Here is a 12,653-nt window from a genome sequence, read left to right as displayed (position 1 = left end):
ATACACAAAAATAAATTCAAAATGGATTAAAGAACTAAATGTAAGACCAGACACTATAAAACTCTTAGAGGAAAACATAAGAAGACCACTATGACATAAATTACAGCAAGATGTTTTTTGACCCACATCCTAGAGTAATGGAAATAAAACCAAAAATAAACAAATGGGACCTAATGAAACTTAAAAGCTTTTGCACAGCAAAGGAAACTATAAGCAAGACGAAAAGACAACCCTCAGAATGGGAGAAAATATTTGCAAAGAAATCAATGGACAAAGGATTAATATCCAAAATATATAAACAGCTCATGCAACTTAATATCAAGAAAACAAAAACCCAATCAAAAAAGTGGCAGAAGACCTAAATAGACATTTCTCCAAAGAAGACATACAGCTAGCCAAGAAGCACATTAGAAGCTGCTCAACATTACTAATTATTAGAGAAATGCAAATCAAAACTACAATGAGGTATCACCTCACACCAGCTAGAATGGGCATCATCAGAAAATCTACAAATAATAAATGCTGGAGAGGGTGTGTAGATAAAAGGAACCCTCTTGCACTGTTGGTGGGAATGTAAATTGATACAACCACTATGGAGAACAGTATGGAGGTTCCTTAAAAAAGTAGAAATAGAATTACCATATGACCCAGCAATCCCACTACTGGGATTTTTCTGGGATATACCCAGAAAAAAACAAAATTCAATAAGTCACATGCACCCCAATGTTCATTGCAGCACTCTTTACAAGAGCCAGGTTATGGAAGCAACCTTAATGTCCATTGACTGAAGAATGGATGAAGAAGATGTGTTATGTGTATACAGTGGAATATTACAACCATAAAAAGAAAAGAAATTGGGTCATTTGTAGAAGGGACGTGGATGGACCTAGATACTGTCATACTGAGTGAAATAAGTCAGAAAGAGAAAAACAAACATCGTATATAACACATATATGTGGAATCCAGAAGAATGGTACAGATGAACGAGTTTGCAAGGCAGAAATAGAGACACAGATGTAGAGAACAAGCGTATGGACACCACTAGCAGAAAGTGGGGGAGGGGGGCATTGGAATGGATTGGGATTGACCTATATACACTAATAGGTATAAAATAGATAACTGATAAGAACCTGCTGTATAGCACAGGGAACTCTACTTCACTTTGCTGTACAGTAGAAACTAACACAACATTGTAAAATAACTATACCCCAATAAAAATTTTTTTAATAAAAATATTTATTTTATTTATTTGACTGCACCAGGTCTTTGTTGTGGCACGTGGGGTCTTTGTTGCAGTGTGCAGATATTTAGCTGTGACATGCAGGATCTTTTAGTTGTACTGTGTGGGATCTTTAGCTGCAACATGCAGGCTCTTAGTTGCAGCATGTGGGCTCTAGTTCCCTGCCCAGGTATCAAACCCGGGCCCCCTGCATTGGGAGCATGGAGTCTTAACTGCTGGACCACCAGGGAAGTCACTTGTTTGCATTTTAAAAGGTCGCTTTGAAGCGGCAAAAAAAAAAAAAAAAAAAAAAAAAAAAAAAAAAAACAGGTCAGAAACTATTGTAGTAGACTAAGAAAGAGATGGAACTCAAATCAGACCTGGTCCCTATCCTCAAAGAGCTCATAGGCAGACAGACATACTTTTCAGCCAGATTACAGTAACAAGTATACAAGTATATCTATACAGTATTCAAGCATACTTACATAGTAACAAGTACTGACATCAAGACCCAAAACGGAAGCTGTTTGGAGAAGGAAGGATTTATTTTAACTGAGCATGAGGAGAAATCATAAAAAGTTTAAGAAAACCATATCTCTTCTCTCTCATCCAACAGCCACTTTTAAAGATGGGGAAATTGAGGCACAGTGAAGAGCTGCTACTTATTCGTGGTCACAGATTATGTTTACATTAGAACCAGAGGTAGGAACTCTGCTCTGCCTTCCCTGCTCCATTCTAATGAAACAACATAAGTCCATAAAGCCAGTTTAGGCACAAAACATCATCAGGATGGTGAGGAAATTAGTATTTGTGGTCTTTGGCATTTCCAGCATAGTGCTGAATATGTGTAATGAAGAGGAAAAAGAACTAAGACTTCAAACTCAGACCCTCTGCAGGCAAATTCCCTAGATCTTTTTCTACTCCAGGTAGAATTTAGACTCTCAGAGTGGGAGGGGATCTTAGAAACTAAATAGTCCTTTAACATTGTTTTGAAGATACTAGCCAATGCAGTTAGATACAAAAAAGAAATTAGAAGCATAAAAACTGGAAAAGAGGAGATAAAATTGCTAAGTGTATGTGATAAGATTGCAAACCTGGAAAATACTGCCCCTTTTATTCACCTCAGTCATCCTCACCTCCTGGCTGTTCCTTGAACAGCCAAGTACATTTACTTCTCCTTCTACCGGGAAGACTATTACCCTGATATCCTCAAGACTAACTCTCCTACTCCATTCAAGTCTCTGTTTTCCCAGAATCTCTATTACTTTCTATTCTCTTACTATGCTTTATTTGGTTCCATGGCATTTATACCTCCTGACATCTAGTATTTTTATTAATTGGTTTATTTTCTTTCTCTCCCATAGAATGTAAACTCTTTGAGATCAGGAGCTTTCTGTTGTGTTCATTGCTATATCCTAGTGCCCGGAACACTCCCTACACTCCCTGCATATTCCCAGTGCCTAGAACACTATATGACACGTAGTAGGTACTCAGTGGTTATTTGTGGAATAAGTAAGCAAATGAAAACTCAAAAAAATAAAATGAGAAATTATTTTAAGAACTAATAGAATTAGTGAGGTGTCTGGGTACATATTTAAACCATTGAAAATCAGAGCCTTTATATGTATAAAGAACTACCAGTTAGAAGATTTAATGGAAGATATCATGTTTACAACAACTAAAAATATAAACTGCCTTGCCATCAAAAAGAATGTTCAGGGTCTATATGAAGAAAAAAAAAAAGCTTTTAAAACTTTCTGCTGTACCCAAAAGAAAATGGAATAAATGAAAGTCAAAGCATATTCTTGGATTGGAAGCCTCAAAGTGATAAGGGTCTTGACAGGACTGGGGGAGCAAGGGAAATTAAAGAAGCTGATTACAAAGATTGTATAGAAAAATATGCAAGAAAATACAGGAAAATATGGAGAAAGAAGCATAATGAGGTTATACTAGCCCTCCAAATATTAATATATATTATAAACTTAACATAATTAAAACTGTGTAGTACTGACACATGAATAGACAAATGATTAGAAGAGAATAGAAAGTCCAACAATCAACCCAAATACATACAAAAAAGTTATATGGTAAAGATGGCTTTTCAAGTCAGTGGGGAAAAGATGCACAATTTGATAAATGATATGGGACAATAAAGTTTAACCCTTACCTCACACCCTACATCCATGTAAATTAAAAGTGAAATGAAACCTTTAAATATAAGAAGTGAAACAATAGAAATAATAGAAGAACCAATGAAAGAATTCAACCCACAAAAGACTGATAAATCTGTTTAAAAAGTTAGCATTAAACATTTCCACATGGAAAAAAAAGTACTAGCAGATGTAAAGTCAAAAGACAAATGACAAACTGAGCAAAAATATTTTTATACTACACACAAAGGCTAATTTCTCTAGTATATAGTTTCTATAAATCAATAAGGAATAAAGCCCTGAAACCCAATTTTTAAAATGGACAACGGAAATGAATGGACAATTCATAGAAAAGAAAATGCTAATAGTTCCTAAATATGTGAAAAATAATAACCATATAATAAAAGATAATTATACTAAAAGAAATTCAGACTAAAACTAGTCTTAGATATCATTTTCACCACCAAATTGGAAAGTATCCAAGAGTTTGATCACATCCATGTTTGCAAGGTAATCATGAAACTGATGCTGTTATACATTGCTAGGATTGTAAACTGGCCCTTCTAAGGAGGTCAGTTCATCAATGTTGATCAGAATCACAAATGCACATAGGACCCAGAAATTCTACTTCTAGGAATTTATCCTACGTATAATTGTATATGTGTGAAATGGTGTTTATAACAGAGTCAGTCACTAAGACTTTGTAACAGAAGGTTGGAAACAAATGTCTGTCAGTGGGGAACTGGCTAGTTTATACACGACTGTTTAAAAAAATGAGGTAACTGGGCTTCTCTGGTGGTGCAGTGGTTGAGAGTCCGCCTGGTGATGCAGGGGACACGGGTTCGTGCCCCGGTCCGGGAAGATCCCACATGCCACGCGGAGCGGCTGGGCCCGTGAGCCATAGCCACTGAGCCTGCGCATCCGGAGCCTGTGCTCCGCAACGGGAGAAGCCATAACAGTGAGAGGCCCGCGTACGGCAAAAAAAAAAAAAAAAAGAAAAAAAATGAGGTAACCATGTACTGAGAAAGAATTATCTCTAAGATATGTTGAGAGGAAAAACTGTTGATCCAAAAATTGTGTTTGTATTTTTTATTTTTTATTGTGTTTTTATCCCATGCGGCTTGCAGGATCTTAGTTCCCCAAGCAGGGACTGAACCCAGGCCCTCAGCAGTGAAAAGCGCAGAGTTCTAACCACTGGCCCACCAGGGAATTCCCCAAATGATGTGTTTTTAGTGTGCTACCTTTTGTGTGTGTTGGGGCAAAGGGGGTAGGGGGAGGAATATTTACTTGTTGGCGTGTAAATGATCTCTGGAAGTTTGTATGAGAAACTGGTAATGTGAGATGCCTCTGGGGAGTGTGCCTGGGTGCCTTGAGGACAGGGATAGAAGGGAGATTGTTCATTGTAAATTCTTTCATATCTTATTGACTTTTGAACCATGTAAATCAATCAATATAATTCACTTTACAGTTATTTACAGTAAAATCACATTAGGTGCCAGGTGTCAGGATGGGGCAGTGGAAGCTGCTCCAGACTGGTTTTCGGAGGAGCCAGCTTCTAATTCTTATTCTTTCACTAACTTGCTGGCTGACCTTAAGCAGGAAACCTCCCCACTCCGAGCTGATCTGGGAAATGTCAGAGAAACTGGTTTCTAATAGCTCCCACATCCAGAGATATAAACTGCAGTTTTTCCTTACCCATGTCTTAAGTCATCTCTCTACCACCTCCCTTCCTCTGCAGCTCATCAAAAGCTCAGAGGAAAAGACAGACAATTGAAGAAAATAAAATTGCAAAGATGACTTTTATAGGGCTCCTGTTGATTCACTGCATATTCCACCTCCAAAGCTGAAAATGATGAGTTTAATATCACACAGAGCTCTGCATCTTGTATCTCTCAGAAGGCAGCTTACGCCACCCAGAGAACTGGGAGCTCAGCAAGACATGATTTTTCACTCCAAGTCTGAGGCAAATGAAATGACAGTCATGAGGCCCACATTCTAGAAGCAACATGGTTTTCATTTGGTCTTAACTTCGTTTGAAAGTGTCCCAAGGAGGGAGAATTCTTCTAAGCCTGGATTTTTCTTCTTTCCTGGGACTACATGCTAGAAAGCAGATGGAAAGGTGGCCAGGTCTTGCCTTGGCTGTTTCTAGTGTTACCCATGAACGGTGATACATTAACTGTGTCAAGGGTCAGGAGACCTGGGTTTCAGTCCCAGTTATTCCCATGTGACTCTCAGAAAGGACAGATATATAGGAAGAGAAAGTCAGATTTGAGGGACATTGAAGTTCTAAGGGCCTGAAAATCCCCCCATTCCTGGCAGTCTATTGCAGTGTCTGGAATGATCCCTCTGGGTGGTTTATTCATTCATTCTGCATCTGGCTACTGAGCATCCTTCACGGACAGGCACTGGGTGCTTTCCAGACAATCCCCCTACCTTCGGGGAGCTCATAAATGAGAAGGTTAACAAATAACATTACATCAAGCTAGGGAGTGCCTTAAATACATGTGAGCAGAGAGCAGAGAAAGACTAGTCACAATTACCTTTATAGACAACAAGGTTATTTTTTCCCATACACTATGTATTATTGGGGAGTAGGTGTGGCAACATGAAATGAGGTTAAATAAAAGAATTAACTAAGATGTCCTATGTAAAGCTCCCAGAATGGTGTCTGGCACGCATTAACTATGCAGTAAATGATAGTAATGATTATCGCTGAGTTGGATTCCCACTCTAACTCTCTGAGGTTGGAATTAAAATACCCATTTTTCAAATAAAAATTTCGAAGCGGGTACATGATTTACACCAGATTCCCTCAGCTAGAAATGGCCCGCTTGGGGCAAAACCATTAGCAGGCCCAATTTAAATACAACTATGTCACCTGAAGGTGTTTCTCATTAATCAGAGAAACAAATTCTGCTAATGCCTTTAGTCACAAGTGTATTAACTGTTCTGGGTAGGTGGCATCACTTCAGAAGACCTCTAAAGAGGGCTGCTAATGGCAGTGCTCTGAGACCCTGAAGGCGGTTGGTGTTAAAAGTAAGGAGAGGGACTTCCCTGGTGGCGCAGTGGTTAAGAATCCGCCTGCCAGTGCAGGGGACACAGGTTCAAGCTCTGGTCCGGGAAGATCCCACATGCCGCAGAGCAGCTAAGCCCGTGCTCCACAAATACTGAGCCTGCGCTCCAGAGCCGCGAGCCACAACTACTGAGCCCACGTGCCACAACTATCGAAACCCTCACGCCTAGAGCCCGTGCTCCGCACCAAGAGAAGCCACGGCAATGAGAAGTCCACGCACCGCAACCAAGAGTAACGCCCGCTCGCCACAACTAGAGAAAGCCCACACGCAGCAACGAAGACCCAACACAGCCAAAAATTTAAAAATAAATAAATAAATGTATTAAAAAAATGAAAGTAAGGAGAAATTGATCCTTGCTGCTCTCAACCCCTCCAATCACATTGCAGATAGTTGCTACATCTGAAGAGACATAGGGCTAGCTCACGAGGAAATGTGTGTGTGTGTGTGTGTGTGTGTGTGTGTGTGTAAGGCAAAGTCTGTGGCCCCGATGTCTCATTTGTTATCCTTTCTCTCAACAGAAAACAAGCCTGGAGTTTTATATTGACATCCACGCCCACTCCACCATGATGAATGGCTTCATGTATGGCAACGTCTTTGAAGATGAGGAGCGGTTCCAGAGGCAGGCCGTCTTCCCCAAGCTCCTCTGCCAGAACGCTGAGGACTTCTCCTACGTGAGTGGAGATTTCTCTGTCAGGCAGCCCCAGCTTCCCTCCCCAAACTGCCCCCTCCCTCCCATCGCCTCCCTGTCTTTCCCCTCACTCAGTTTAGTTTGATTTAACATTCACAGAACACCTACTCTGCGCTGGGTCTTGCGTGGGTGATAAAGAGAGAGGTAAACGAGCTCTGCCTGTACCTGCAAGCAGCTCATCCCCCATCAGGGAGGGAGACTCTCTGAAAAGACAGCGCTTGGTTTGTCTGAGGAGCTGGCATTTGTTTCGTTGATCTGATTCCAGCGTTAACAAGAGAAGAAACTCACTGAGCATCTCCCAGTGCCAGACCCTGGCCCAGTGTCTGCTTTCACAGACCTTTGGCCTTCATTCTGTTAGAAGGAGCCTAACATGTCTGCTGACGGGGGTCATATGTCCACCATCCTCTTCCTCCATAGCCATTTCTGGGCCCTAATTTCTTTGTCAGTCATTTGTGGGTGATAATTTTTTGCCTTGCCTGCCTCATAACTTCCTGGGAGGACAAATGCAGTAATAGATATGAAAGCACTTTGCAGGCAGTAAAATTCTCAACAGACTCCAGAGACTGTGGTTACTACCCCCTTACATGCCAGGAAGGACTGGAGAGGCTGTGGACTGGCAGTTAGAATAATTTGTGGCAAAAAGTAATATTGAGAAATGGCAGGGGAGATAAGGAGAGCAATCAACCTGTGGTGGAAGCAAACTTGGGAAAGTGTTTTTGCACATTTTTCTTTTTTTTTGGTACGAAATCTCTGAGGCCTGTTATTTCCATGGGGCCAGAGGGGGAGAGGCCCACAAAGGGCATGGCAATTTTTGAAGCTGATGAGCTGAAAACGTGCCTGCTCATTGCTTCAGGCCTAGACATTAGTGGAGAGAGGATGAATTTCTCCATGAGGTAAGATGTACTTTGAAGCCCAGAATCTTGGAATGCCCCACCAGGAAAGGAACTGGGAGATTATTTAGCCCAATCCAACACTTTATACCCAAGAGACACTTAAAGCTCAGAGAAGTTGGGTATCTAGGACAAGGTCCCTCAGCATTTGAAACAGGTAGAATGAGATGGCTTCTCATTAGTAGCTCGGGGATAAAAACAGCCATGCTTATTTCTGTGGGAATCTCTGGAGGATGGCCAATACTTGTCTTTTTGAAGCCACTCCAATTTCAGAGCAGAGTGTGGTCTTCTGGAGGAGACCCTGGGAGACTGTGAGTCTCCAGGAGGCTGGGCCACAGACTTCAGAGACCCTCACAGGGGTGAGGTTTCCAGGGTCTACAAAAAGGGTGTAGTCTAGGAGCTTTATTTCTGGCCTTGCCTGATGGAGTTCCTGCATTGCAGCCTCCTTAAGAGCTTAGGGCTTGGGTCAAGGTCATCTATCCTAGTCCAGCCTCTGTCTCCCCTCTTCTCTGATCCTCAGTACCCAACTCTAGAATGAGAGAGTTGGATTTCACTACATGAGCTTCAACTTCAACAGTCCTTTCTGATCTGAGACTCTAATTTTCTGATCCTTTCCTTTATGTCAAAATGCATACACACATACACACACACAGCTCTCTTCCTTTCAGTGTCTCTATATCTGTCTTGTTTTGCTGTTTTCTTTCTCCCTCTTCCTGCCCACCCCCTTTTCCTTCTTCTCTTATATTCTGCTGAATAGGACATGCCTTCTCTTATTAAAACCAGGCTCTTCATTTACTGCGATTTCCATGGGCTAGCATAGAAAGCCCTTCTAACCACAAGTGAACTGACCCTTACAGCTCTGTAAAAGAGATGTGATTTTTACCACCGCTTTACAGATGAGGAAACTGAGGCTCAGACCAATAAGGCTAGTTGCCTAACATCTCACACACTTTTGGAGAGAGGACTTGAAATGCGGACCTGCTGGCTCTTTCCTCTCTATCCACTGTGATGGGGGTAGTAGACACCCAAGTAAAGAAGAGCCGTGATCCCTGTGCTCTGGTGATGCTGAGCACGAGTTCAGCTGTCCCTAAGGGAGGGCGAGCTTTGTGAAGGAGGGTTGGGGTGTCTGGAGTCACTTAGTCCTGGTCCACGTCTGTGTCACTTACTATGAACTTCCATTACCTCACCTTAGAGGGGAAACATTATGACACCCCTGTCAAGGGGGTGAAACCTAAATGAGATACTATATGGGAAACAATATCATAAGGTTGAAAGCAGTGCCCAAATTTCAGTCTTGATTATCGTAATATCATTCTTATTCTCTGTCTACTTTTCCTTGCTCCATCTGTCCCCATTCAAATTTCCACAGATATTTGTTAAATGGCAGTTACTATGCCCTAAGAACTGTGCTGGGTGCTTTCATTTAATTGTTTGTCTATTTAATCCATCCTTATAATAATCTTGCAAAGTGGGAGTCACATCCCACTTTTCAGATGAGGAAGCTGAGATCCAGAGGTGCTCGCTCAAGGTCCCATAGCCAGCAGGTGTCCAGCCCTGATTCTCTCCTCCCTTCTTTGTTTTTCACAGTCCAGCACGTCCTTTAACCGAGATGCCGTGAAAGCAGGAACTGGCCGTCGCTTCCTCGGTGGGCTGCTGGACCACACTTCGTATTGCTACACCCTCGAGGTTTCCTTCTACAGCTACATCATCGGCGGCACCACGGCCGCCGTGCCCTACACAGAGGAAGCCTGTATCCTTTGCAGGTCCACCCAACCAGCCAGCTCGCATCCAGCTGAAAGTACCCAAGTCTGCCAGGATTTACCAAGCAGGTCAGGAATTTGGTCTCCAACTCAGGTGAGGGTTGAGACTCTGGGGTGAGGATGGACATGACTGGTTCTGCTGGTGTCATCTCTGGATTGTCCTGTTTGCTCTCTGCCCTCCTAAAGGACACCCCCCTCCATCTGCCTCTGCTATGCCTCAAGTCTTCCTCAGGCGCTTGGACCCATGGCCTTCCCATACCTGTGCTGCTCCCCTCTCTCTCTCCCCTCTGTCTCCTCACAAAGCAGTGAGTCTTCCATCATCTAAAGTATGTAAGTACACAGGCCAGATGCTCATCCCAGGGCTGCTAAGGAAGACTTTGACAGTCTTGGCCCCTCCTTCTCACCCTGAACATGTCTCTCTCTCTCTCTCTCTCTTTTTTTAAAATTTTTTATTGGCGTAGAGTTGATTTACAATGGTGTGTCAATCTCTGCTGTACAGCAAAGTGACTCAGTTATACACATACACACATTCTTTTTTTTTTTTTTCTATTCTTTTTGCGGTATGCGGGCCTCTCACTGCTGTGGCCTCTCCCGTTGCGGAGCACAGGCTCCGGACGCACAGGCCCAGTGGCCGTGGCTCACGGGCCCAGCCGCTCCGCGGCATATGGGATCCTCCCAGACCGGGGCACGAACCCGTATCCCCTGCATCGGCAGGCGGACTCTCAACCACTGCGCCACCAGGGAGGCCCCACACATTCTTTTTTTTATATTCTTTTCCATTATGGTTTATCCCAGGAGATCGGATATAGTTCCCTGTGCTCTACAGTAGGACCTTGTTGTTTATCCATTCGAAATGTAATAGTTCGCATCTGTTAACCCCAAACTCCCTGTCCATCCCTCTCCTTCCCACCCTCCCTCTTGGCAACCATACGTCTGGTCTATAGACCAGACGTCCATCTCTCTGTGCTCCTGTTCCCGCCCTTTGTCTTCCCTCTGTGCACTACTTTCCCTTCGCTTGTCTGTACCCGCCTTGTCCCCTCTACTTTTATTTATTTATTTATTTATTTATTTATTCATTTATTTATTCATTTATTTTTGGCTGTGTTGGGCCTTCGTTGCTGTGCGTGGGCTTCCTCTAGTTGCGGTGAGCGGGGACTACTCTTCACAACGGTGAGCAGGCTTCTCATTGTAGTGGCTTCTTTTTGTTGTGGAGCATGGGCTCTAGGTGGGCGGGTTTCCATAGTTGTGGCACGCAGGCTCAGTAGTTGTGGCTCACAGGCTCTGGAGCACAGGTTCAGTAGTTGCAGCACACGGGCTTGGTTGCTCCGTGGCATGTGGGATCTTCCCAGACCAGGGCTCGAACCCGTGTGCCCTGCATTGGCAGGCAGATTCTTAACCACTGTGCCACCAGGGAAGTCCCCATCCCCCTCTCCTTCTGTCTGTCCCCCCAACTCCTGCCTTGTATTTTTCTCTCCTTACTTCATGTGATGTGTTCCTCCCTCCCCTCCATCTTTTCTCCTTTCTCCACCATCCTTTCCTCTCTCTCTCCCCTTAGCCTCCCTCCATCTTCCCCGCCTTCCTGCTCATCCTCTGTACATCTTTCTTTCTGCCTTTGCATTTCCTTTGCCAACTCACTTTTCCTCTTGGCTTCCTCATAAAATGTCCCCCAAAACCCCCAAGCCTGTCATGATGAAATTAGAGGTCACTTTCTAGCTTGCTTGATTTTTTAGGGATTATTTAGTAATTCTAGTTTCCTGAGTATTGATTTTCATTTCAAGGTCAGTACATAAGGGTTGTGACAGATTGTGACAGTTTCTGCTTTTCTTTACTTTTGGTTTTTGGATTGACCCATTTCTCCTTTCTGAACACTTAGTTTTCTCCGAGAAAGAATTATAGTTGATGGAAAAGAAAGGGAAAGGATAATATTAACTCTCTATATACAAACTCTCTCTCCCCAGAAGTGGAAGTGCTCCTTTCAGCCTTGATTCAACCCTTGGGGAGTGTTTGTGGAGTTCTTACCACACTCTGTGCAGGAAAATTTCTTTTCTGGTTGAGACATGACTTAGCACTAGTCCACACAGTTGGTTGCACCCTCGTGGCTCTGGGGGGTCCAGTAACCTAGCTGGGAACATGGGGGCAGGGTGATGGCCTCAGAGAGAGGGGCGAGCAATAGGCAGATGAGGTGTTAGACCAGTGTTCCAGATCCAGTACCTCACTGAAGAGACTGTGGTAAGAACTGAGGGAGAGATCCCCCCGCCCAGTCACCAAGACTGGGGCAGTCACCTTGAAGTCTGCTTTAATAACTACCTGGCTCACCAGCCAATGACTCCATTGAGAGAGTCACTCCTGCAGCAGAGGACCCTTGGTTTGCAAAGTCCTGGCCATCTCTATGTGCCACACTGCCCCCCCGTACACACACACACACACACACACATGCACATGCACACGCACACACACACATACACAAACACACACACGATGGTGTGCGGCCCATTGCTTCCCCAGGATCCGCTAACTCCTGTGCTCCATGCATATGCACATTCCGTGCTGCCCCTGCCTAGCTCGCCCCTGATGTGGTGGCAAAGGAGATAGAGGGAGTTGTCTGAAAGAAGAGTTTGAGCATGTGCACCAAAGGTATCCCACATGTGAGCCTTATCTCAATGAGATAAGGGTCCCACCAGGTGTGGCCTGCACTTAGTTTGTGGCTGATTTCTGATGTCCAGTTTGATGGGTTCTCCTACCCTATCTCAGCACCTCCAACATGCTTTTGTGTTAGAAGCAAATGTTTCTCTCAGTGGAAGGCCCCTCCCTTGCCCCAGGCCCAGGGTTTCCTCTCCTCAACACCCAATCCTCATTCATCAAAAGTAAGTAC

At 43.6% G+C, this 12,653-nt stretch overlaps 1 protein-coding gene across 1 annotated transcript in view; it reads left to right on the top strand.

Moving 5' to 3' along the window:
- AGBL4 (AGBL carboxypeptidase 4) overlaps nt 1-12,653 on the top strand; it is a gene marked incomplete at both ends in the record, with an annotated part of 1,397,496 nt that overhangs the window by 1,330,095 nt on the left and 54,748 nt on the right. Inside the window, 2 exons of the mRNA XM_082613081.1 lie at nt 6,962-7,114; nt 9,609-9,771. Coding sequence (XP_082469207.1) covers nt 6,962-7,114; nt 9,609-9,771 — 316 coding nt within the window. The remainder of the gene's footprint in view (nt 1-6,961; nt 7,115-9,608; nt 9,772-12,653) is intronic.

Source organism: Mesoplodon mirus (assembly GCF_964341445.2).
Source record: "Mesoplodon mirus genome assembly, chromosome: 3".
In the NCBI taxonomy this organism is placed as follows: domain Eukaryota; kingdom Metazoa; phylum Chordata; class Mammalia; order Artiodactyla; family Ziphiidae; genus Mesoplodon; species Mesoplodon mirus.
This window is presented reverse-complemented; position numbering and strand designations above follow the sequence as displayed.